The following is a 27,355-nucleotide window of genomic DNA, read 5'->3' on the forward strand; positions in this document are numbered from 1 at the left end:
AAGAGATCTACCTGTACCAAAAATGGTTTTCAAGGGTGACGATGCGGAGGAGCGAAAAGAAATCTCACTGAACCTGGAAGACGTACTGAGCCAAAAAGCAAACAGGATGCTAAGAATTCTTAGGAAAGGGATGGTAAATAAGACCAAGAATACTTTAATGCCTGTGTATTGATGGTGTGACCTCACCTTGAGTACTGCATTCAATTCTGGTTGCCGTATCTCAAAAAAGATAGAGGGGCATTTTCGAAAGGGACATCCATGTTTTGATATGGACGTCCTCGCAAAACGTCCCGATCTAGTGGCGGGGAAACCTGTATTTTCGAAAATACCGTCAAGAATGTCCAAATCCTTAAATTTGGTCGTCCCTAGACTTGGTCGTTTGATTTTCGGTGATAATCAAAACCAAGGACGTCCATCTCAGAAACAGCCAAATGCAAGCCATTTGGTCATGGGAGGAGCCAGCATTTGTAGTGCACTGGTCTCTCGGACATGCCAGGACACCATTTGGGCACCCTAGGGGGCACTGCAGTGGACTTCATAAAATGCTCCCAGGTACATAGCTCCCTTGTGTGCTGAGCCCCCCAACCCCCCCCCCAAACCCACTTCCCACAACTGTACACCACTACCATAGCCCTTATGGGTGAAGGGGGGGCACCTAGATGTGGGTACAGTAGGTTTGTGGTGGGCTTTGGAGGGCTCGCTGTTTCCTCCACAAATGCAACAGGTAGGGGGGAGATGGGCCTGGGTCCGCCTGCCAGAAGTCCACTGCAGTACCCACTAAAACTGCTCCAGGGACCTGCAAACTGCTGTCATGGACCTGAGTATGACATCTGAGGCTGGCACAAAATATTTTTTAAGATATTTTTTGAGGGTGGGAGGGGTTGGTGACCACTGGGGGAGTAAGGGGAGGTCATCTGGTCATTTTGGGCACCTTTTTGTGCCTTGGTCGTAAGAAAAACACGACCAGGTAAAGTCGTCCAAGTGTTCATCAGGGACATCCTTGTTTCTTTTGATTATGGGTCGAGGACGTCCAAGTGTTAGGCACGCCCATGTCCCGCCTTCGCTACGCCTCTGACACACCCCCTTGAACTTTGGCCGTCCCTGCAACGGAAAACAGGTAGGGACGCCCAAAATCGGCTTTCGATTATACTGATTTGGACGACCCAGTGAGAAGGACGTCCATCTTCCGATTTATGTCGAAAGATGGGCGTCCTTCTCTTTCGAAAATGAGCCCGATAGTGGAATTAGAAAAGGTTCCAAGAAGAGTTACCAAAATGATAAAGGGGATGGAACTCCTCTCATATGAGGAAAGGCTAAAGAGGTGGAAACTTGATGACTGTAGGGGAGATATGATTGAGGTCTACAAAATCCTGAATGGTGTAGAACAGGTAAAACTGAATCAATTTTTTACTCTTTTTGAAAACATGCAAAGACTAGGTGAAGTTACATGGAAATACTTTTTTAAACAAATGGAGGAGGAAATATTTTTTCACCTGGATCTCATTGCAAGTGGATGTGGTAACATTGGTTAGCATATCTGAGTTTAAAAAAGGTTTGGATAAGTTTCTGGAGGAAAAGTCCATAGTCTGCTATTGAGACAGACGTAGGAGAAACTACTGCTTGCCTTGGAATGGTGCTACAAATTGGTTTTCGGCCAGGTATTTGTGACCTGGATTGGAAACAGGATACTTGGCTAGATGCACCATTGATCTGACCCAGTATGGCTATGCTTCTGTTCTTATATTCTTAAGTGGGCATACAGCCAACTTAAGTGGGCATACAGCCAACCGATCAGCAAGCACCATGTCACATGATGTTTGCTGATCGGTTGGCTGTTCTTTTGTTCTCTCTGTGGATTAACTTGCACACATAAAGGAATTATTCAAGCCTATCAGCTTCTTCTCAGAGAAAGTTGATTGTGACCCCTGAGGCAGGCGCTTTGGTTCCGAAACACGGACCGTGTCTGGTCCTTGATATGAATATTCAGAATAAACTGGTTTTTGATATTATCTCCCTATTGGTTTGCGCATTTGTCAGCCTCTACTTTTGCTGTTTTGCTTTTATTTTGTTCTGTCTCCATCTCTTTGGAATTCTCTCCACGTACTCTTCGAGTAGAAACTTCCTACAGAGCTTAACTAATTTGTTTAACCTTGCTTTTTCTGCAATTTGATTACAGCGCAGGTGCACTGCTGATCATGGAAACATGATATCAACTCCCTCGCCCTTAGCTTCCCAATTACCCCTTCCTAAGCTTCCCTTTTACCTTATATTTAGGTTATGATGTATGTATGGCTCTTCTTTCCCCTTTTATGTTGGAGTTGTTTTCTGTGCTTGCAGATAATTTGTATTTGATGTAAACAGCTTTGATTTGTGCCCAATAAGATCAGTGCAGCAGGTACTACTAAATGATGTACGTATGTACTTTGATCAATGCAAATTATTTGAACACACACAAAACAAATTCCCACTGTTCTCTGAGGTAGTCTTTTACTAAGGCGCACTAGTGTTTTTAGCGTACACTAATGATTAGGACACGCTAAATGCTAGAGACGCACATAGGAATATATAGAGGGGCATAATCGAAAGGGGTGCCCAAGTTTTCCTGAGGACGTCCTCACAGGACGTCCTGGCAAAGGGGCGGGGAAACCCGTATTATCGAAACAAGATGGGCGTCCATCTTTTGTTTCGATAATACGGTCGGGGATGCCCAAATCGCGAAATTTAGGTCGTCCTTAGAGATTGTCCTCCCCAATTTTCGGCAATAATGGAAACCGAGGATGCCCATCTCAGAAATGACCAAATTCAAGCCATTTGGTCATGGGAGGAGCCAGCATTCGTAGTGCACTGGTCCCCCTGACATGCCAGGACACCAACTGGGCACCCTAGGGGTTACTGCAGTAGACTTCAGAAATTGCTCCCAGGTGCATAACTCCCGTCCCTTGTGTGCAGAGCCCCCCCCCCCAAAAAAATAAAAAACTCACTCCCCACAACTGTACACCACTACCATAGCCCTAAGGGGTGAAGGGGGCACCTACATGTGGGTACAGTGGGTTTCTGGTGGGTTTTGAAGGTCTCACATTTACCACCACAAGTGTAACAGGTAGGGGGAGGATGGGCCTGGGTCTGCCTGCCTGAAGTGCACTGCACCCACTAAAACTGCTCCAGGGACCTGCATACTGCTGTGATGGAGCTGGGTATGACATTTGAGGCTGGCATAGAGGCTGGCAAAAAATATTTGTGAAGTTTTTTTTTTTTAGGGTGGGAGGGGGTTGGTGACCACTGGGGGAATAAGGGGAGGTCATCCCCGATTCCCTCCGGTGGTCATCTGGTCAGTTTGGGCACCATTTTGAGGCTTGGTCGTAAGAAAAAATGGACCAAGTAAAGTCGGCTAAGTGCTCGTCAGGGACGCCCTTCTTTTTTTCCTTATCGGTCGAGGACGCCCATGTGTTAGGCATGTCCCAGTCCCGCCTTTGCTACGCTTCCAACACCCCCCCCATGAACATTGGTTGTCCCTGCGATGGAAAGCAGTTGAGGACGCCCAAAATCGTCTTTCGATTATGCCAATTTGGATGACCTTGGGAGAAGGACGCCCATCTCCCGATTTATGTCGAAAGATGGGCGCCCTTCTCATTCGAAAATAAGCCTGATGGGCATCTCTAGCGTTTTAGTGAAAGACCCCTTCAATCTCTAACTACCCATTTTCCTGCCCAGTCCCCAAGCTCCAGTTCTCTAATTCATTCTCATTCTGGAGCCGATGCAAAAAGTCACATGGTAGAACCACATGCCGACAGCCGAGCGCACAGCTTCTGTCATGAGATTAAAGAGAATGTAATCCATAGCAACACAATTAACGAATGAGATATAAATTTAAAGTGAACAGTATGTGTGCATTAATTGGGAAGCCTGCCAGACACATGCACGCAAAGGTTTTGTGTTAAGGGCAACCTTATTGTGCGCATGTCTGAAGAAAATGAAAGTGCTGACACACTTCTGCCCATAATATTTATGCATAAATAGGAACCTCACAAAACGTTCTTGCACACAAAATGTTCGAGAGGCAATATGCGTAGATATGTGCCAGTACTTTTGTTTTCTTTGGACATGTGCACATGAAGCCGCTGTTACTTCTGTCTTTCAAAGTTGCAGGAATTTGGTGTATGCAGAAAAAACTGGCAGTAAATTTCAAAAATTGGCACTAATTTCTTTTGACTAACCCTTTTACGCTGCCTCAGACGTGGCGATGAAATTCTTGCAATGTGCATTCATTAAAATCCTCTATTTACTTCTGTGCATTGCAGTGGAATGACTAATTGTCTCATTACCATGCATGCTAATATATCATGCTCTCATGTGTATCTCGTGAGTTAACTCCTGCACTGAGACCCCTTTCTGCGTTCTGCACCCATTAACTTGCACGTGCACCTCATGGTAACCGCTCAGTTCTGCTCCCAGTTTTCTCCATTGGTCCTTCTGTTCTCAAGTTAACATTCTCTGAGTCTCTGCCACCTCCTCCCAGACATTTTAAGTTACTCTTCCTGCATCCAAGTGCCAGGGATCTCTCATTCCACTCAGAATACATACACACACTGCTGCTTTCCATTGCTCCCTTCCCTACAATGGAGAAAATTCTTGTTCTGCAACTTCCCTGTCACACTACCCTTTTCACAGTCTTTCCAGGCAAACTCCTACTGGGTTTGCCCAATTTCTGGTTTAGACTTTTCCACTGCAGCCACATCAAAAGTTTGACAGTAGCTCATGGTGCTCGTCTTGTTGTCCATGCTTGCATCTGAGGACAGGATCCTCATCAAAATCTTCAGACACCTTCTTGCAGTCCTGCTTTATGGGACTGGCTTTGCTTGTGCCATAGAGCAGCCCAGAGGAAAGAACCTTTTTCTGGGAGAGAGCCTGGGGCATTTCCTTCCTCTGTGTTGCAAATAGAAAGTACAGCTGGAAACTGATACTACCTACTTGCTGCTTCCATTGCTGCCGCTGGTGCCTCTTCCTACCATGTGGTGCACAGTTGATGTACTGAGTATGTGATTCAAATATCTGATTATTTAAACTGCATGGGAAGAAGACACTTCAGCTTCTGCAAAGAGGGAAGCAGATAGGAAGCTTAAGTTGTGAGCCGTATCTCCCATTTGACTTGCAAAAAAGAGGGAGAATTCAGCTAGGGTGGCAAGACATTTTTGTGAATGGCACTTTCCACCCCTTAGACCCCTATAGTGATGTCTGTGTCCATCTCAGCTGAGGACAGCCATGACGGTAAGGTATGTCAAATGACATCATGCATTGCACAGCCAATCTAGGGAGAGCAGATTAATCTCATTCATGATACATTTCCTACAAGGCTACTCTAAGCAATACAAGACAGAGGAGCTTGGGATTGCGTGTTAGTCTGAAATGTTGTCATCTTCTTGCATTCCTGTTGCTGGTCCAGCTGATGCCATGGGCTGTTGGGTGCTACCTGACTGCCAGAGACTGCCTCCTATGATGTGGTCACCTGCTAGCAGCTGTATGAAGGATCAGGAATTCTTCTGTTAATAGCGGTGGCATGGAGTGCATGCACTCTACCCATTAATAAGGCGGATTGCCACCCGCATCCTCACCCCCATGGCAGTCTCCTACTTCATCTGTTCCTATAGACTGCTCTGTCTACTTGTCTTAGCAGTCATTCTCTCCTTTCTTTGTAGAGCTTTTGATGCTGAATGGTGCTGATCCCGTTGCTGAAGCTGCTATTCGCCAATTACGGGAATCTGCAAAACAAACACCAAAGTCACCCAGAAAGAAGAGCACCATTATAATATCTGGAGTTTCAAAGGTATGGTAAGAGGCATTCTTAGAGGTCCATAGTCAAAAAGTTAACTGGACAACTTTGGGGCCTATTTATTAAACTGCTTTAGGTGGTTAATAAGTCACAAAAACAGATCAAGGAGAACTGTAATCCTCATGAATAAGTACAAAACCAGCAACGAGGAGCGAGGAAACATAAGTTGAGGAAGCCAAAGCTAGATGATATAAATAAGTCTTTATTGCTTCCAAGGTTCTACAAGCATATTCTTTAAACGGCTCAACACAGCCGTATTTCGGCTGGCATGCCTTCCTCAGCAGCCTAGACAAACACAGTACAACAAATGTAGCAATCTGAAGAGTTACAAAGTGATACACATCAGTCTAAGCTGTGCCACGTAACAAGTTTTTAACCCCACAGCTAATGTGGAAATTCATATTAGGAAACGGTTAAAAGGCAATGAGTGCACCTTGCAGTTAACACACTTTAAGATCTCCTAAGGTGACAGATAATGCTAAATGGTTAACTACACCTCTAGAGGTGTAGCTGACTACATTCTGCATTAGCTGCCATGATATTTAATGAGCGTAGTTTATTCACCCAAGTGCTGGGAACACTGCTAACAGATAATGTGGAAGTTTTGCAGCTACCCGTAGGTTAGCTTTTGCAGTTAATGCATGTTTACTAAGTGACATTAAAGTTTTCCAGTTAATGAGTCTCTTTGGTTACATATAATTTGCATACTGTTAGTGTTGAGCATTGGTCATTAAAAAAAAATCGGTGCTCCTCTCATTTTTTTCATGGTGCTGTAGAGAACAGAGTCCCCCTAGGGGTCTGAAGGTGAATGTTACCTTGTGCCCTACCCTATCCCTCAAGAGCATTCAGTGACAGCCATCACCACTATCTTATGAAGGCCTTGCTGATATGTCCATTTGTTTCACCTCAGGCAGTGCTCTGTCACCAAGACGAGGCTTCTATTATGATGAATTATACAGCAGCCATGGACAGCACGACTTCAAATGAGACATGGCATGCTCACAAGGATCCTGCAGTAAATGCCCCGACAGAAGTAAGGCTTCCACTAGCACCGTCCAATACATTGCCTGTCCTCGCATCAGGTGAGGGGCTGGTGGCTGACCAGCACAAATTCTTTAAAGAGTGGGACCACAGTCAGCAGGACCAAACCTATGATGAGATGTGTGGAAGCAACCAAAGTGTCTCTGAAGTAGGAACCATGAAGAAATCTAAAGGTATCTTAATTATTCGCATGTCCGTCCATTGCTTCAGTACCTTTTCTCTTTCCCTTCATCCTTCAATGTCTCATGTCACCGCCCTTCCTTGTGGAAGAATAGTCCTTCATATATTGAATGTAAAGGTCACACCTGTGAGAAAAATTGGTTCTTCTTTTTTGGGGTGGGAGGGGGAGAGGTTGGGGTAAGTTGCATTGTCTGCAGTGTCCTAGAACTGAGGCTTGCCAAAAAGTGTTGGTTTTGGTGGTGGTGGTGACCATACAGGAGAGGGTGGGGTTTCATTCCTAATGTCTGGGATGCAGGCAAGTGACATAGTAACAGACAGCAGATAAAGACCAGCATGGTCCATCATCTAGTTTGCCCAGTAAGGCGGCTGGAGTTGTACCATGAAGATGAAGCTAGCACACACATTCCCTTCCAGCAGATATTCTGTTTCTGTATATACAAACATGAAGGAAAACAAGGGTGGGAGTAAAGATTTATATTAACAGCTTATGCTAACACTTTGTTATCTATGCACCCATTATCACTGGCCACTTTTAATCAGCAAAAACGGAGGCATTACAAATTTATTTTTTGCTTAATAGTAAAGTTAATATTTCTGAAATTAAAATGTAAATAACTTTAGCCAATGTAATCTGCTCAGAGTTATTCCTGCCATTGGATCTTATGTTGCCTTTGCTCCTTTACTCTCTCTTTTACCTCTTGCTGCCTCTCTGGTTTTGTGTCTTACCCTTCTCCTTTTGTAACCTTAAGAGGATTGCTTTGCTGTCCTGAATAAATTGTCTGCACAGTAAGTAATCATTTTATCTTCTTCTTCCTTTACAGCATGTAAAATTGCCTCGTTGTATAGTGCATTAAAGTCACTACTTCAAATAAACTACTTCCACTTAATAGCAACATTAGTCATTAGAGTTCTTGTTGGCACATAATAACCTTTTGGTTTGTCCAGTTCTTGTGTTGCTGAACATTCTGCTCTGTCCTGGTTATTTCCCTCCGTTTCCTCTAGCACTGTCTCTGCGCTTTTCCCCAAGCAGATCGGAAGACTTTCACAGTATTAATTTCCACCACATCTGCTACTGTGATTTTCTGGCATTTACCACTGACTTAGTAAAAGTGTATTTCCTCACATTTTCTCTGAGCCTTTCTCCCCATCCCTACCCAATTCATCTTATGGCCCTGTGTCCTTGAGCTTCTATGAAAAATGCGGCCAGATGGTACTCTATTGAAACCATTGAGACATTTGAATGCTCTTGATTCTCACCCCGCTTTACCAGAGTGCTCATTTTAATTTCCCTACACCTGTTTGCAAGCGTTCCGCCATTTTTCAACCATCCTGAGTTGAAAAAGTGTAGCTAGTTCAAGTAGCAAAATAACTCATGCTAGTTACCATGAAGATTTACCTGCTCTGAGATGTTTTCCTGGATACAAATTTACAATCTGAGGCATTCTTTACTGAAAATAGAACTGTTCTATGAACATTTGAACTGTTCAAATTATGTTCATATGTACTGCTATGGATTTACAGCCTGTCTCACTGACACAGACTACTCAGTAATTATCGTGGATTCTTTTGGATTCGTATTAGATAAACGAAACCTTTATTAGAAGTGCTAAAATCTACAATGATTAAGATATATACAATGGTTAGCTATGTACACACACTGATTAGCTATATAATCAATCATTACATCACTGGTCTCTACATCTAAGCAATGCTAAGAGTTCTAAGACCAGGATAAGAAGCAATAATACACTATACATACAATCGTCACTGGTCCTTACATCATCCAGGCTCTTATCATCAGCTGGGGGGGGGGGGGCGTTACAGCAAAAGCCAGGAGCTTTTTAGACCAAGGACAAGTCCTCTGTGCAAAACGTAGGTTACTCACAAATGAGCTCCCGATTTCACTGAAAGAAACTCCCCTTTTTTATTAGGCCAGAAGTCATGTTCAGAGCTAAGGAAAATTACAGAATGCTTCTCTGTTTAGGTAAACAAGCCATACTGTGGGGACGTGGTCACATGCTTTCCAAGTCCAGGTGGCCAGGCTGAACTTCCGAAAACAAGCACCATCCTCCCAAATTAATTAGAGCTGTGTCTTATCTTACACATTCCAACTTGTTTTTGTATTTACAAGGAAAGTTACTTTCGGTCAAAGACAGAAGATTTCAGAGTTCATTATCGATCAAAGCAGGGTTGAAAAGCAATCCTTTACATCTTCCATTACACCATACATAAAACAACTAATAGCAAGGACTACAACTTAGTATTTCTATAGTCTAACTAGGCATATGCAACACTGTACAGACTAATTATATTTTTGAATATTAGCTAGTAATCCAGGTGGCTGTGTAAGTGGAAAGTACTCACCATTTCTACCTTTTAACTACTACTACTATTTAGCATTTCTATAGCGCTACAAGGCATACGCAGCGCTGCACAAACATAGAAGAAAGACAGTCCCTGCTCAAAGAGCTTACAATCTAATAGATAAAAAATAAATAAAGTAAGCAAATCAAATCAATTAATGTGAACGGCAAGGAAGAGAGGAGGGTAGGTGGAGGCAAGTGGTTACGAGTCAAAAGCAATGTTAAAGAGGTGGGTTTTCAGTCTAGATTTAAAGGTGGCCAAGGATGGGGCAAGACGTAGGGGCTCAGGAAGTTTATTCCAGGCGTAGGGTGCAGCGAGACAGAAGGCACGAAGTCTGGAGTTGGCAGTAGTGGAGAAGGGAACAGATAAGAAGGATTTATCCATGGAGCGGAGTGCACGGGAAGGGGTGTAGGGAAGGACGAGTGTGGAGAGATACTGGGGAGCAGCAGAGTGAATACATTTATAGGTTAGTAGAAGAAGTTTGAACAGGATGCGAAAACGGATAGGGAGCCAGTGAAGGGTCTTGAGGAGAGGGGTAGTATGAGTAAAGCGACCCTGGCGGAAGATGAGACGGGCAGCAGAGTTTTGAACCGACTGGAGAGGGGAGAGGTGACTAAGTGGGAGGCCAGCAAGAAGCAGATTGCAGTAGTCTAAACGAGAGGTGACAAGGGTGTGGATGAGGGTTTTGGTAGAGTGCTCGAAAAGAAAGGGGCGGATTTTACGGATGTTGTAAAGAAAGAAACGACAGGTCTTGGCGGTCTGCTGGATATGAGCAGAGAAGGAGAGAGAAGAGTCAAAGATGACCCCAAGGTTTCGAGCTGAGGAGACAGGGAGAATGAGAGAGCCATCAACAGAAATAGAAAATGGGGGGAGTGGGGAGGTGGGTTTGGGGGGGAAAATGAGAAGCTCGGTTTTGGTCATATTTAATTTCAGGTGGCGTTGAGACATCCAGGCAGCAATGTCAGACATTGTTAGTAATGTCAACATTGCTTCTGCTTGCACCAGTGTTGAAACTAAAATACTGAGAGGTGATGATGGACAAAAAGCAGGTCCCACAGACTCTGGAACTAATCACATCTCAAAGACGGCAATTCTATAAAGGAAAGCAGGCACCTTATTCCTTTTATACAATAACAGTGAATCAGCCATAAAGCTGGTGTACATGCTCACACCTAGATTGCCTTAAAAAAAGTAAATTATTATAATAATCTATAATTCAACACATAACTTGTGTGCTCTGACCATGTGTATTGCCTCCCTTCAAACTACACACCATCACTTTTAGACCCCATATTATAGAATAGTGCATAGCTAGAAATTTGACATTTAACATACATATACACATATATGCCAGTATTATACATGTTCTTGATGCCTAGATGTTGCCGCCCTCTTTATAGGGTCTATACATATGGTTGCATGTAATCCAGTATATTACTTTATCCATGCCCCAGAGCTTTCTGGGAAGTATGTGTGTAACTTCTAGATGACTGGAAGGAGGGTAGCCATTCCCAGGCTGGACAGTGCCAGAAATAAAATGTGGGAATACAGGTAGGTGTGTTGCCTGATGCTTAACAGTGTGCTCCAATCAAGGAGGTTTAATTGACAGGAGCCTCATCACATGACAAGGCTGAAGCCATAGCTGCCATCTTGATACATTCAAGACAAAACAAACTATTGGTTCACACCAAGTCACACACAGGCAGTTCTTATTTCTAATAAGCATTTGCTATTGTTTTGGATGATTCAGTAGGGCAGCAGGCTCTGCCTACTGGCTTCAGGCCAGATAATGGGCCAAGCATGCTCCCACCGTCTTCTGTCAAACCTCCTTGGTTCCGATACACTCCTAGGGGTCAGATGCTGCCATTTTGAAAGATGGCAGGGTCTGAGACAGGACTCAGTTGGGCATTGCTCCTGCCTTTAGAAGTAGGTCTGAATCGGTGTCAGGGGGATGTCCTATAGGGGAGCTGGGAAGAGAGAATGAGATATGCTGGACCCAGTGGGGCAGAAAAGGAAGGGAGAAGGTGAGATGCTGGTGAACCTGATTGGAGGGGAGAGAAAGGAGAAGGAAAGGTGCTGGACATTGTGGGCTGAAGAGGAGAGGCAGAGAAAAGGAAAAATGAGAGATGCTGGACTGGGCAGGAGAGGGAAGGAAGAACAAAATATGCTGGACCTGGTGGGGGGAGGGAGTTGAGAGAAGGGAGAAGGAAAGATGTAGACCTTGTGAGGGGGTGGAGAGAAGGAGAGATGCTAGGGGAGGGAGATATGCTGGGCCTGTTTGGGGGGAAAGGGGAGAGAGACTGGTCGCAGATAAGATTGATGGGGATTGATGTCATTGGCACACATTAGCTGGTGCTGTGGTATCATGTGTAAGATACTCATCCACTCTCTTTCATCGGTTTTGGGCCCAAAGCAGACCTGGCTTAAAAATTAATGAAGAACACTGTTTTATGTGCTTTAATTTAATTTTTTGTTTATTAATTTCTGAAAAAAGCCAAAAATCTTGAAATTGGCTGAAAAAATTCACAACGGTCTAAGAAAAAACAAAATTCTGTTCACATCCCTAAGGGAGATGTTTCCTCTCTAAGAAGTGAAAAAATGGATTAATAACTTTAACAGAACTCAACAAGGAAGCTGCTGCTTGGCTTTACAGATTTGTATTTGCCAGATAAATAATAAGAGCTGAGCTCTGGACAGCACAGCTAAAATTATTCTGCTTTGTTTCTGTTTCGACCCATCCTGCAGACTGTAAAGCCATGTTCTGAGTGTTCTCGGGCACTACCGATCCACCATTTGGTCTTTCTCTGGACTTCTTACTGTATTCATCAAGTTTCAGTAGCCTGACATGTTTGATATGTCTGAAAGCAGAATGCCAAAGAGCAGAGTTTGACCTGTTTCATAGCACAGTCTTAAAGTTACTTGCATGGGAGGCATTTTATATATTTACTTTTCTCTGTCAAATTTATATACCGTCATTCCTAGGAGTTACAAAGTGATTAACAAAAAAAATAATTAAAATTAATACAAATAGACAACATTTCCCAATAAGACAATACAGAGAATCATTATTCTACTCCTGGGGGAATTCTGTATAACTGTGCAAGGCAGAATTAGCTTAAAATTCCCCATGGGTGCAGAATTTATCTGTTTCTGTGTAGTAATCCACAGGATGTAGATCCATGAATGTAAATCAGCAGGTGCCATCGTCTTCCTGCAATGTGCGCCTCTAGCAGAATGTCATCCACATGGTGCAGAAATCCTGTGTTGTTCTTATGAGACCTTGAGAACAGCACAGGATTACAGGTACCTGAGTGACTCACACTTTCAGAGAGTCATATGGTAGAAGAGTCATCTGTCTGGCAGAAGTGCTTACAGTTGTGGGAGCAGCTGGAGAGGCGGGACAGGGGAAGAGACTGGCTGTAGAGGTCAGGATTTATGAAATGAGCGGGGAGGAATAGTGGCAGGAGGTGATGGGGGTGAAGGGACATGTGTTCAGAGAAATGAGCTGGAGGAGACAGAAGGTAAGAAGGAGGTTTGGCTTGTTTGCAAAAATTGTTGCTGCTAAAAGGAAGTTAAGTACTATATTACTTATAAGTAAAAGTGAGATGATTCAATACTTATTTAACTGTTAAGAGAGAATTTTATGGAATTTAAAAGATAAGACAAAAAAAACAAAAAAAGATTTAAAAAAAGAAAAAAAATGAAGAACATTGGGTTGATCAATGAGGAGGTATAGGAGGAGTACCCACCTCCATGACAGCAGAATATGTTCGATCCTCTCACAGCCTTTCCCTGGGTCAGATGTGGCTCTTGGGTGCACTACAGGGTCACATCAGCATTGCATTGTGGTGAGTGTAGGGTATTGGGGTCCGTGATTTCATTAGCTTGTTTTACAGTCTCATGATGTTGGTAGTTGGTAGGCTCTTCTCCCATAGTGCTTTCCCCCCTGCCTACTGGGTCAGAGTGTGCCCTGTTGTGTTTCCGGTAGTCCATGTGGTAGTGGCCATTTTTGTAAGCCAGTTTTAGATCCCTTCCATGTGTTAGCCACATTAGAGAACTTAGTTCTTACCTTGAATGTGGCTGAAAGAGGGCATTGTACAGCATTCTGCCAGCTCTGACCTGCTAATCTCACTACCAGGGAGACTCGTTGCCAGTGGTGGGGCACAACCTCTGATCTGCAGTTAACTGTGAGTAAGCGTGCTTATTCCAATAAAGGACGTTTTCAGAGAGATTAGTCTTTAGGTGTAAACTGGTGTGCCAATGTTATACAGCAGTAACAAGTCCTAGAGGCCTGCATGTATGCAGGTCCCTGGAGCACTTTTAGTGGGTACCGCAGTGCACTTCAGCCAGGTGGACCCAGGCCCATCCCCCCCCTACCTGTAACACTTGTGCTGGTAAATGAGAGGCCTCCAAAATCCACTGTATCCACATGTAGGTGCTCCCTTCACCCCTAAGAGCTATGGTAGTAGTGTACATTTGTGGGTTTTGGGGGAGGGGGGTTGGGAGTTCAGCACCCATGGTAAGGGAGCTATGCATGTGGGAGCTTTTTCTGAAGTCTACCGCACTGACCTAGGGTGCCCAGTTGGTGTCCTGGCATATCAGGGGGGCGAGTGTACTACGAATCGTGGTCCCTCCCACGACCAAATGGCTCGGATTAGGACGTTTTTGAGCCGGGCGTTTTTAGTTTCCATTATCGCTAAAAAAAACAAACACCCAGCTCAAAAACGTCCATTTTTTTGAAAATACGGTTTGGCCCGCCCCTTCACGGACTCGTTATCAGAGATAAACGCCCATGGAGATAGGCGTTTCCGTTCGATTATGCCCCTCAACATGTGTACGGAGAGAGTAATCTATTGCCATATGTTTAGGAATTTAGATTTTAGAGATTTTCATTTGGCAATCTACAAAGTCGAAGAGGTGTTCAAATAGCACTGACTTTTTTCACCTACTGAGATCTGTAGCCACAAGTATTAGCAGCAGCATAAAGTCCTCTGCTCGCAATGCAGAGAGCCCCTGGGATTCTGCTGGTGGAGGAGAAGCCCCAAAATGTTCATGTTGTGTCATATATGGGAATTTTCAGGATTTTTTTTTTTTGGGAGGGTTTAGCATTTTTTCATTACTGGAGCAATGTTGTTAATATTGCGCACTGTTTCAGAAAGAGCACATGCCCTTCTGGAAGTGTATGTGCTTTATGATGTGTGTGCCCTTTTTGCAAACAGAGTGCAAACTTTGGAAGAATGCGCACTACTAATGCCGCCCCCCCCCCCCCCCACATACACACACACAAAGACATTTCATGTTTTTTCCTGTCAGTATGAAATGACATGGAATGTTTGACATTTCTTATGTCATTTTACAAGAATGCACATCTCTAGATTCCGTTGCCCCAGGTACAAAAATTTAGATTGTGAGCCCACTGGTGACAGAGAAAGTACCTGTATATGACCCATGTAAACCACTTTGGTTGTACCACAGAAAGGCAGAAAGACCTCCACCCTTTAAACTAAAATTACCAAAACCCAGAAGCCTTAGTTATGGTGCACCATTACTGTACTCCTGGGGGAATGCACCAACATCTTTAAAAGTTTGCATCTTTGAGTGAGAAATTTTCTGTTTTGAAGTTTAATTAGTACTGAAAGACAATAGTTATTGTACTTTTTCATAAATAGTATGCAGAATTTCAAAATATTATGTGCAGAGTTCTTACTTTTTTTTAATGCAGAATTCCCTCAGGATTAGTAACTTTATAAACCGAACCAAACACTTTGACTAACACCCAAGGTTTGCTCAAGACCTGAGATTCAGATCTTGTTGACTAGTTCATTTAATTCTTTGGCTTTAAGCCCTTCAGAGTAGGGATTTTCTTTTGGGGAGAGATGGGGGGGGGGGGGGGCAGAGGTTTAACCCTTCTTTCTTTAGTGGCCTAAAGAACACTGTGAGGGTGGTAGGACATTTAATTCTGCCTTCTTCCATATTGTATTGTATTTTATTTATTTATTTAGGATTTATTTACCGCCTTTTTGAAAGAATCCACTCAAGGCAGTGTGCAGAAGAATAAATCAACATAAGCAATAGACAATTATAGCAGTAAAAATATTCAAATAACAATACAAAGTGTGGCGTAATATACTACTTACAATGTCAACACAATATGTAATAGAACATTTTAATAGCATAGGGTATAAGCAAAGATAGAACCTATAGATAGGTAAGAGAGAGAGGAGTTTGAAAATAAGGTGACTAATTAAGGTGCACATGAGGTCAGAGAGATGATTAGATGTTATTTCAGCTAGGATAGGAGTGGATAAAGTATAGCTTCTTAATCCCAACCAAGGGTACATCCTTTGCTTATAACTCAAAGCCTGTGCTCAGATATAAATCTGCTTTCACTTTCATGCCTAGTCAACTTTGCCTTCTGATCTCTCACCTTTTCCCCATCCTGATCATTCTGGATTCTTCCCTTCATTCCTTTTATCATTCTGTAGCATTTTCAGAGAATTTGTTGGCAGAGAGGAATTAAACGTTCTCCTTCCTATATTTAAATTGAGGGTGTGGGAGAGATCTCTGCAATGATTGGTTGCTTCTTTGTATTCTATGTAATTAATTGCTGGTACACTAGAAAGGAGTGCTTTGGTGTATTGAATAATGCAAGTGTCCACCCTTCTCCATAAGCATTGCCTCTGCCTTGAGGTCACTTCTGTCTTGTGTCTCAAGATGTGAAAACATCACGCCCGCTCCCTCATACAATAAAATAGGGAATAGTGGTTTCACCATTGTGTGGTCCCCATCTGACTGTATTTTTTCTCCCTTGCAGGTGGATTTCTGAGGAAAAGTGCAAAGCTCTTCTTCCGCCGGAGGCACCAACAGAAAGAACCCGGCATGAGCCAGTCCCACAATGACCTCATCTTCCTACAGCAGCAACCAGGAACTGAGGAGCAACGGCAAAAGGGAGCCACACTAACCCGCTTCATCAACAAGAAGCTGCTTCCTAGGAACCGGAGCAAGGGTGGGCTGGCCAGTGCCTTGGCAGAACAAAAAGCGTAGATAGCACTGCCCCAGCGGTTCCTTCAGCTTACGTATCAGTTGCGCAGAACGGCGCTAGGTGGCATATTTGCACATAGCAGAACTCATTCCCTAACCAAAGGCAGTTGTCCTCTAATGAGCTTTAAATAAGCATGCAGATTTGTACCAAAGCTGAGGAGTGCTATCTGGCTTCAAATACAGGAGTGGAGGAGTGGCCTAGTGGTTAGAGTAATGGACTTTGGTCCTGGGGAACTGGGTTCGATTCCCACTGCAAGCACAGACAGCTCGTGACTCTGGGCAAGTCACTTAACCCTCCATTGCCCCAGGTACAAATAAGTACCTGTATATAATATGTAAGCTGCATTGAACCTGCTATTAGTGGGAAAGTGCGGGGTACAAATGTAAAAAAAAAAACTTGACAGCTGTGATTATGCAAGCCAGTCATGGCACCACCCTCCAATGATCCTCTCACCCTAACTGCCTGAGAAGGCTCTGATTCCCTTTTTCCAAGCATCATGTCAGCCAGTCAATTTTGTTTTTAACTGACACGCATCTTCTTTGCAGTCTCTTATTTTGCACACAGCAGCACCTACAGCTGGAGAATTTGTTTTATTGGTCTGTTCTGCTGTTTAAGGAAGAAGATTCTCTTCAAGTCTTTCCTGCAAGGTCTAGTAGATGGAATGGTTCTGCTGGTGAAGTAAACCAAACCAGACCTGCCATGAAAGCCTGTTTTTGTAGTTTTTTTTTTTTGGGGGGGGGGGAGGGTGGGGGGGCAGACTTCAAGTAAATCCTGATTTTCTGACACATCTTCCAAGAGTCAGAACTAAAGTCCTGCAGTACAGTGGGACTTACGTTGTGAAACCAGGATTGATCAAAATTCTCCTTCCGGAGACTGGGTCTTTGGTGGCTGTAGGAGCCATCAGATGTTCTTCAGCTGCATTCATGAAAGGAGAAGCAGAATACTCAATAAAGCATAAGCTGGCTGGGCTTAAGACCATTCCTATCAGGGATACCTGTTGCTACTGTATTTGCTGCCTTCTCAAATGGGAAATAAGTTTTTCCTGTAACTTTCATACTGTATTCTGAACAAAATGATCTGAAGCATACTCATGGTCCCAGCAGGGGGAAAGAAGTTCTAGGATTGCCACATTATTCAGGACAACCCAAAGAGGTTGATAAAAGTCGTGGTTTTACCCAACTGCATGCATGGACAGGTAGTTCTTGGAGCAGGACTACATCTTCCTAAATGCAGTGGGACAAAGCCTAGGACTTGATCAACTCCCTCCAGGTTGAGCGTGGTGAGATGGGATTCCTCAGACTTCATTCTAAATATTCTTTGTATTTTACAGAGCTTACATCCATGCCTTATCATTCCCAGAGATGGCAACTGATCCAGTTTCTTGAAAAACACTTTTGGTTACTCTTATGTTTTGTCACCCCACTGTCCTCCCCACCCCCCTCAGAAACTTGTAACTGTGGGGATGATTTCAATTGTAAATACTACAACTCTCACAGTACACTGTAATGTATGTTCAGAATCCAGGACTGACAAAAGCTTCCCTCTACAAAATGTGTCCCTTGTTAGCTTACCAATATTTGACTCTTTAATAAGCGATACCAACAAGCTGCTCTGTAACATGTGTTACAGTTAGGGAACAATTCTAAGTGTAATCACGAATAGTACTGTTGTACTGGGGCAGGAGTAAAGTAGTAGAAAATGAGGTAGATACATGAAGTGTTAAAGAAGGAAAAACTACCCTCATTTCTGCAAATGTTATTCAAATTAAGTGGGACTTGCAGGAAGGGAGAAGAGTGCAGTCTTGGTTTGATATGATACATGGATATATATATATATATTTTTTTTCTTTTCATGGAAAGCTTGCTGAACCCCCCCCCCCCCCTCCTTATGATATGCCTTCCATGGTGCAATAGTTCCCCTGCACACAACCACCAAGCTGTGAATGACATATGGGGGCTGCTACATCTGTGTGGTAGCTTCCATGGCAGTAACAAGAAACGGCAAAGTGGACAATGGGTAGCAGAAGATCCTTTATTCAAAAGGGCTGATCTTCTGCCACCCATTGTCCACTTCGCTGTTTCTTTTTTGTGTCTCAGTGTCCTGTGGAATGAGTTTTCCTTAGTTTTGTGCTGCCGTCTCCTTGGCAGGCCTTGTGGGGGTGGGTTGCCAGTGCTGCCCCAGATGGGGTAAGGGGCACGTGCTCTTATTTGTTGATTGAGGGTCCGGGCCAGGACTGGTTTACACCAGCAGGCTGAACAAGATAGGCATCAGACTTTACTTCACTGCCACACCAATGACTCAGTCCACACCAAAGTCTTTGTCTGAACCAAACTCTTTACTGAATTTATTTCAACTGATGAGGTAACAGTTGCACTTCATAAAAGGGTGGCCAACTATTGACACAGTCATCCTCCTCTCTCCTCTAGCACTATTTGTTAAAAAACAAAAAAAAACATTTCTTTGCTCCCTTCTCCATTAATCTTCTCACTGGAGTGGTAAGGGTCACACACAGTTATTTCACTGCTGTATTCGGTATGCAGGTAGATAAAGTTACAAGAGCAATTCACATAGATGTTAACAGATTTGCAGGCAGCTGGTTGTAGACTCAATGGCTCTGTTGACAGGTATTATCTTGAAAATAATAGTCCTGCTATTTGTTCAGGGTACTTAGGATGGATGTTTACCCTGGATAAGATGGTAATCTCCTTCAGCTGTGGATGATACCTGCCCTTTAGAGATTAGGTGCAGGGTGCCTGATTACAGTAACAGATACTTTCAGGTGACTCCTTCTCATTCCAGAGAGGGCATCTGCTGTGGATGTTGTCTGCCCCCTAGAGATTAGATGCCGAGTGCCTGGTTGCAGTAACAGATACTTTCAGGTGACTCCTTCGCCTTCCCTTAATTAGAGAGGCATAGAGGTTCCCTGTTCTCCACTCTAAACAAGCCAGCAGCCTTCTGCAGGTTTTGATGTCTGCCTTCTGGCCTTTTAATAACGTGCTCCTAGCACAAGTGCCTTTAGATACTAGCCCGTTGGAGGACAGCATGGCAAAAATGTTCCCTGGGTATCTGCTGCAGGCTTGGCATAAAGGGTCTCTCTTGAAGCTGAGGGTCAGGTGTGGAAGATGGAACCTAAGACACTTTCACATGAAAGGGATAGCATTATGTAATCAGAGAAGGGGCCTCTGCTGCCACCAGAACCTTCCTGCTGATTATCATAAGCGCCCTTCCTACTTTTCAGGAGCTTCTGTTCTACATAGTTCTGCCTCCTTCTGGAAAGCTCTTCTTCCTTCCTGGCAGGTGTCAGGAAGCACAGAGTTCATGGAGAAGCCAGCAGTAAGAACATTAACACTCTACTGAGGATGGAAGCAGCACTGAGAATTCAGACTTCTGAATTTCTCATGATGTTACACATAATAGCAAACTGCATAGTCTATCGTTCCATTCATGTATGTGAAACAGAGTTAAAATGAACCAGGTGGGCCATGAAATGAGTGAAACACAGAAGATGATGGTAGATACAATCCATCCAGTCTACCCAGTAAAGTGGTTAGGGTTATACTTGATGCACAGTGCAGGTTGGGTTCCCCATGCCACCTTAGAAGACATGTAAAAATCATTTCATATGTTTTGATCCAAAGTATTTTATTCTTAGTTTCCATCCGCTTACCATTTAGGGATTCAGTGTGTATATCCCACTCATTTGAATTCTAGCATTGTTTTACTTCCACCACCTCTTTCAGGAGGGCATTCTAGGCATATACCACCTTTTTCTTAAAAAAAATATATATATATATATATTTCCCCTCCCCCTTGATATTCCTTTGGATTATTCCTCGTAGCTTCATATCATGTCTTCTAGTTCTAGAGCCAATGTGAGCAACCTCGATTCTTGAGGGCTACAACACAGTCATTTCCCCAATGAATATGCAAGAGATCTGTTTGCATGCACAGCCTCCATTGTATGCAAATAGATGTCATGTATCTTCTTTGGGGGAATCCTGTGGCCCTTGAGGACCAAGGATGCCCACCCCTTTTCGAAATTATTCAGTACTACCTTTCACGTGTTTCATGATGATCATACCTTATCTCCCGTGTTCCTCCTTTCTTATAGAATATATGTATTTAAGTGTAATCTTGTGGAGATCTGTTACTATTTTGGTCACTTTCCTATGGCTCAACTCTAGCCTCTCTATGTCCTTAGTAAGATCTGGCCTTGAAAACTGAATACTATAATTCAAGTGAAACTTCACAATAACCTGTACATGTGAATTTTATGACCACCTCCATTCTACTGCTTATACCACATATTGTGCAACCTAGCATACTTTTGGCTTTGGCTACTGCCTTGTCAGATTCGTTTGCTACATTGAAATCCTCAGAGACTGTCACCCCAAGGCCAATACGCATCAGCCTCTGTCCTCCTATTGATTTCAGCTTCTTTGGGTTTCTGTGGCCCAAATGTATCACTGCATTTTTCCACTGCCAAAAATTCAACATGTTGTCTTTTTTATAGATCACATCTCCTTTTGCCTATCCCTCTGGAGTATCCATTCTGTTTCAGATCTTTGTGTCATCTGCAAAAAGGCAAAATTTCCCTTCTAATCCTTCAGTGATATCACTCTTGAAGACATTGAACAGAATTGGTTCTAGGACTGACCCTTGAGGCACTCCACTATTCATCTTTCTTCTATAACAGAGATTCTTAACCGAGTCCTCAGAGAGTGCAAGGGAGATAAAATTTCTAGATGTAATAAACGACTGCTTCTTGGAGCAGCTGGTCCAGGAACTGACAAGAGGGCCTTGGTGGCGTGCAGGACACAGTGCGAGAGGTGGCAGTGTTGGGTCCCCTGGGAAACAGTGATCATAACATGATCAAGTTTCAGCTACTAAATGGGATGAACCCGCAAAGGAAATCTACTGTAACTGCATTTAATTTTCGAAAGGGTGACTATAATAAAATGAGGAAAGTGGTTAAAAAGAAACTAAAAGAATTGGCTGAAAAGGTTAGGACACTAAATCAGGCATGGACGTTATTCAAAAATACAATTTGGAAGCCCAGTCCAGATGCATTCCATGTATTTGCAAAGGTGGAAAGAAGAGAAAATGTCAGCCAGCATGGTTAAAAGGTGAAGTAAAAGAGGCCATTACAGCTAAAAGATTGTCCTTCAAAGAATGGAAAAAGGACCCAAATGAAGAAAATAAAAAGCAACATAAGCACTGGCAGGTCAGATGCAAAGCATTAATAAAGAAGACTAAAAGACAATATGAAGAAAAACTTGCCGCAGAGGCTAAAACTCACAGTAACAACTTTTTCAGGTGTATCAGAAGCAGAAAGCCTGTAAGGGAATCTGTGGGACCGTTAGATCACGAAGTAGCAAAAGGGTTGCTCAGGGAGGACAAGGCCATAGCAGAGAAACTGAATGAATTCTTTGCTTCTGTCTTTATGGAAGAAGATGTAAGAGATCTGCCTGTACCAGAAATAGCTTTCAAGGGTGATGATGTGGAGGAACTGAAAGAAATCTCAGTGAATCTGGAAGATGAACTGAGCCAAATTGACAAATTAAAAAGAGTAGTAAATCACCTGGACCGTATGGCATACATTCAAGGGTACTCAAGCATGAAATTGCTGATCTGCTGTTAGTAATATGTAACCAGTCATTAAAATCATCCATAGTACCTGAAGATTGGAGGGTGGCCAATTTGACACTGATTTTTAAAAAGGATTCTAGGGGTGATCCGGGAAATTCTAGACCGGTAAGCACGACGTTGGTTCTGGGGAAAATAGTGAAAACTATTATAAAGAATAAAATTACAGAATACGTAGACAAACATGGTTTAATGGGACAGAGTCAGCATGGGTTCAGCCAAGGGAAGTCTTGCCTTACCAATTTGCTTCATTTCTTTGAAGGCATGAATAAACGTGTGGATAAAGGTGAGCTGGTTGATGCAGTGTATCTAGATTTTCAGAAAGTTCTGATAAGTTCAGAAAGTTTTGATAAAGTTCCTCATGGGAGACTCTTGAGAAAATTAGAGAGGCATGGGATAGGAGGCAATGTTCTGTTCTATTGTGGATTAGAAATTTGGTTATTGGACAGAAAACAGCGGGTAGGGTTAAATGATCATTTCTCTCAATGGAGGAGGGTGAACAGTGGAGTGCCACAGGGATCTGTACTGGGACCTGTGCTGTTTACCATATTTATAAATGATATGGAAATCAGAATGATGAGTGAGGTGATCAAATTTGCAGATGATACAAAACTATTCAAGGTTGTTAAAACACGTGCGGACTGTGAAATTTTGCAGGAAGACCCTAGGAAATTGGAAGACTTGGGCATCCAAATGGCAGATGAAATTTAGTGTGGACAAGTGCAAGGTGATGCACATTGGAAAGAATAATCCGAATCATAAAGTTACCTGATGCTAGGGTCCACCTTGAGAGTCAGCACTCAAGAAAAAGATCTAGGTGTTTTTGTAGATAATACAATGAAATCTGTTCAGTGTTCGGCGGCAGCCAAAAAAGCAAACAGGATGCTAGGAATTATTAGGAAAGGGATGGTGAATAAGACCAAAAATACTATAGTGCCTTTGTAACGCTCCATGGTGTGTCTGCACCTTGAGTATTGCATTCAGTTCTGGTTGCCGTATCTCAAAAAAGATATAGTGGAATTAGAAAAGGTTCAAAGAAGAGCGACCAAAATTATAAAGGGGATGGAACTCCTTTCGTGTGAGGAAATGCTAAAGAGGTTAGGGCCCTTCAGCTTGGAGAAGAGACAGATGAGGGGAGATATGATTGAGGTCTACAATATTCTGAGTGGTGTACAACGAGTAGAAGTAAATCTATTTTTTACTCATTCCAAAAGTACAAAGACTAGGGGACACTCGAGGAAGTTACATGGAAATACTTTTAAAACAAAGAGGAGGAAATATTTTTTCACTCAACAAATAGTTAAGCTCTGGAACGCTTTGCCAGAGGATGTGGTAACAGCGGTTAGTGTATCTGGGTTTAAAAAAGGTTTGGAAAAATTCCCAGAGGATAAGTCCGTAGTCTACTATTGAGACAGACATGGGAAGCAACTGCTTGCCCTGGGATTTGTAGTATGGAGTGTTGCCACAGTTTGGATTTCTGCCAGGTACTTGTGACCTGGCTTGGCCACTGTTTGGAAAACAGGATAGTGGGCTAGATGGACCATTGGTCTGACCCAGTATGGCAACTCTTACGTTCTTATGACACACCTAGCCGTTTGGGTTTTCAGGATATGCACAGTGAATATGCATGAGATAAATTTGCATGCACTGCCTACATTTTATGCATATCTACTTTATGCATGTTCATTGTGAGTATCCTGACTGGATAGGTGTGTCTCGAGGACTGGATTGAGAACACCAGTTCTGATTGAATTTCGTTTACCACCACCCATTGTCATCTGTCAGTCAACCTATTTGTAGTCATTTACTACCCTGGAAGCTATTCTCAGGCTGCTCAGTTTTATACAACTCCTATGAAGAACCGTACAAAGGCTTTGCTGAAATCCAAGTATTCTTTGTTTCTAGCTCTCTAGTCGAAGAAATCAATGAGATTCATCTGGCATGATCTGCCTCTGGTAAATAACAGAATAGAAGGAGATAGCAGCATGGAAAACTGGACAAATCAAAAGTGCAGTGGACCTCAAGAAGGGATATAGGAAACAAACTGTATTAAAGACCAGACATTGGCCTTGTTTCAGCATCATGCCTGCATTAGGGGTCCTAAAATCTCCGTTTTCTAACAGAATGCTTCCTCTTCACTCTATACAGATAAAGACATTTAAAATGGCAACCATGAAAACTAGTTCCAAGAGACAGGGTATGTGGACTATTCTCTTCTGTGGGAATGTCTCCAAATGGGTTGTTTTTACACATTCCATGGCAGTAATGAACCTCATTCCTAAGCTAGGGCATGTGGAGTATGATCTAATTCTTGTACTTGCATTGTGCCAAAGAGAGCTTCCATTTGGAGTTCATAAGATGTTCCATATATAGGCAGTTTCTCCACATTGTATCTGGGTCCCCCTTCCAGGACCCAGCCAGGCTCAACCCTGCTTAGCTTCCTTCTTCACCCAACAGTTGCCTCACTCCACACCACCTTGGCCTGTTCTGGGAACTCAGCGCCACACCCCCTGAGAGCTTGCAGGACTTCCTCCTCTCTCTATTGTTTCCACAGAGGCTCAATCAAGGCAAAACGTTTATTAAAAAAAAAACTTTATTTTCTGGCTTCCATTCAGCATAGACACAAAAGGAAAACACCTTACTCCCAGGTTGTTAAGGTTTGCTGCCAAAGTCTCATTCAGGGTTTCAACAGTCCATATAACTTCACTTTAGCCAAAATTACTTCTTTTAGGGAACAGTACATTATCAGAAAGAAAACACAATAGCTTGGTAGTTTGCAGGCCCAGACCTTTCCAGTATGAAACAGTTTACACAGTCTTTCTTACAGCACAGCTATACAGCTTTGGTCCCACCTGGTTCAGACTGGGGTTTCAATTGTGCCCAGCCCTCTTTCTCTCCCAGGGGCTGCACCTGTTTCCTCTTGAATAGAGATCTCCCCCAGCGCCTCAGTCTCTCTCCTCTGGTCTTCCACCAGTCTCTCCAAGGCACTGCTAGCCACCCTCTTACAGCAGCTTTTCGGGTTTGAGCCAGAGCTCCAATCTCCATCTGTTCCTCCTCTAGTCCTTCAGTAACCTCCATTTTATCCTCCTCTTCAACTTCCCCTGCCCCCAACCTCTCCAGCTGGCCCTCATCACCTCCCTCAGAGACCATTTCCCAATCTTCTATCTCCTCCCCTAATTCTTGCACAGCCGGGTGGGGAAGAGAGGGATTCTGAGACTGGTAGTTCCTCCTCTTCTTCCTTAACCCGGCCAACCTTTCTGCCTCCGGTAGCGCAGCTTTCTGAATGTGGGTGTTGTGCACATGAAGTCTGCCCCATTGGGGTTCCACGGCTGCCTGCACCCCCCTTCTGCGTGCCTTCCCGGATCCCCATTTACCTACCCTCTCACAACATGCACTTGGAAATTTTTTTAAAGTCAGGGTTGTGGCACCCAAAACTATAGGAAATATTTCTGTATCCTTCTGCCACATTTGTTTGATCTCAGACTACATTTCGTGATACCACTGAAGATCTTTTTTTCTCTACACACAATTCATCATGTAGTCACTTGGATCTGATACCTCTTAATCTGCGCTGTTCTGGTGTTTTTTACCAATATGTCAGGTTTCTTGGCACTCAACTTTTTATCTGCAGGAAGAGAGTGTCAAGGTGATCATTACCTCTTCATCTTCCATTATTTTCATAGGGTCATGATCCAAATATTTTTCCAGCACGGTGATGATGTACTGTTTACCAAGGGAGTCTTTTACTAAAGATTAGCTCGAGTTATCTGCAGCAGGGCCCGTAGGAATAAAATGGGACCTACTGCAGATAACTCGAGTTAACCTTTAGTAAAAGACCCCCAACGTTTCTAATGGATTAGACATGCCACCTTACTGTGTCGTTCTGTATAGCAAACTACAAGATGAGCAACTCTTTCTAGCTCTTTTCTTACAGAATCTATAGATGTCTGTGGTACCAGATTTTTCAGTGTTGGCTGTAAACAATCTCATCCTTAATCCACTATTCTGGGCTGCAACTATCAACACTCATCCTTAGGTTTCAGTTCACTTCTCTTTAACCATTCATGTACCCAGGGTTAATCAATAAATGTTTTCCTGTAGTAAGACTTTGTATTTCCTGTTTTACTTATGTATTTACTACTTGTTATTCTTCATTTGCTGATCTGATTCCTTGAAGAGCTTTTTCTCTTCATTTGCAACTTCTGTTGCCTCCTTCCTTTTGGTACTGGTGGATTCTTACTCATCAGAATGCTTGTCCAAGTTTAATGGTGGAAATGGATTCTAGAAGTCTTCAACACCTTTTGTGCATTTACATACAAGCATAGATCTGGGAATGATGTTAAGTAAACCTGGAGGCCTATGATAGTAGCTTGATAGGTATAATCTATTTCTTTGAGGCCTATTCCTCCTTCAACTCTGGGAATGTAAAGTCTTGGCACACACTGGTTCTTCTAAATGACCTCATGGACATGGAGGAGTATTCTTGTTTGCACATCCAATTTTTCAAGGTCTTTAAGAGGCCAGTCTGCTATTCCAAAACTGTATGAGTGTGCAGGAATTCCCAGCTGATTAATGGCCTGTATCTTATTCCGTGATGTTAATGCACTCTTCAATATCAGTTTTAGTCTCCTATAATATTCTTTACTGATTTTTTTTCTCTCTCAGTGATTTCTGCTTGATTGTAGTTTCTTCCTCCACTCATAGATACTTATATACAGCTTCCTGTTGAAGTTCCTTTACCTCACAGTCATCAGTTAGAGGGATGTTTTCAGTTTTGCTCAACTTTCCCCTGTGGAGAGTTGCTTTAGCACATTTCTCCAGACCAAATGTCATCTTGATACCTTGTGAAAAGCATTTCACTAATCAGAGTTGTGCCACTAATTGTTGACCACTGGAACTGTAGAGCTTCAAGTCATCTGCAAACATTAAATGTGATGTAACCTCTGGATAGTTGGCATCTTTAGGAGTAAGGCTAAACTCATAGTCCAAATATTTAATAAGAGTACTCGGTGGATTAATTACCAAACAAAACAGAATTGGCAACAGGGAGTGTCCCTTAAGTATGCCTCACTGGATCTTGATGTTAGAAATGACAAGTTGTCATCCTGCATATTGCAGGTGGAGCATGGTTTACCACATTTTCATAGTGGTTTTGATTTATTTGATGACCAAGACTGAGCTTCTTATCTTTTCCCCTAAACCAACCTCTACTCTTCCCCCATTCTCTATTTCTGTGGATAACACTCTCATCCTCC

General features: G+C 43.0%; 1 protein-coding gene across 1 annotated transcript in view; it reads left to right on the forward strand.

The window, feature by feature from the left end:
- Positions 1-16,699, forward strand: part of C2CD2 (C2 calcium dependent domain containing 2) — a 137,977-nt gene extending 121,278 nt beyond the window's left edge. Inside the window, exons 12-14 of the mRNA XM_030203814.1 lie at positions 5,694-5,821; positions 6,738-7,041; positions 16,227-16,699. Of these exons, the coding sequence (XP_030059674.1) occupies positions 5,694-5,821; positions 6,738-7,041; positions 16,227-16,456 (662 nt within the window). The 3' untranslated portion in view covers positions 16,457-16,699. The remainder of the gene's footprint in view (positions 1-5,693; positions 5,822-6,737; positions 7,042-16,226) is intronic.
- The last annotated feature ends 10,656 nt before the right edge of the window (positions 16,700-27,355 follow it).

This window comes from Microcaecilia unicolor, chromosome 5, assembly GCF_901765095.1.
Source record: "Microcaecilia unicolor chromosome 5, aMicUni1.1, whole genome shotgun sequence".
In the NCBI taxonomy this organism is placed as follows: Eukaryota; Metazoa; Chordata; class Amphibia; order Gymnophiona; family Siphonopidae; genus Microcaecilia; species Microcaecilia unicolor.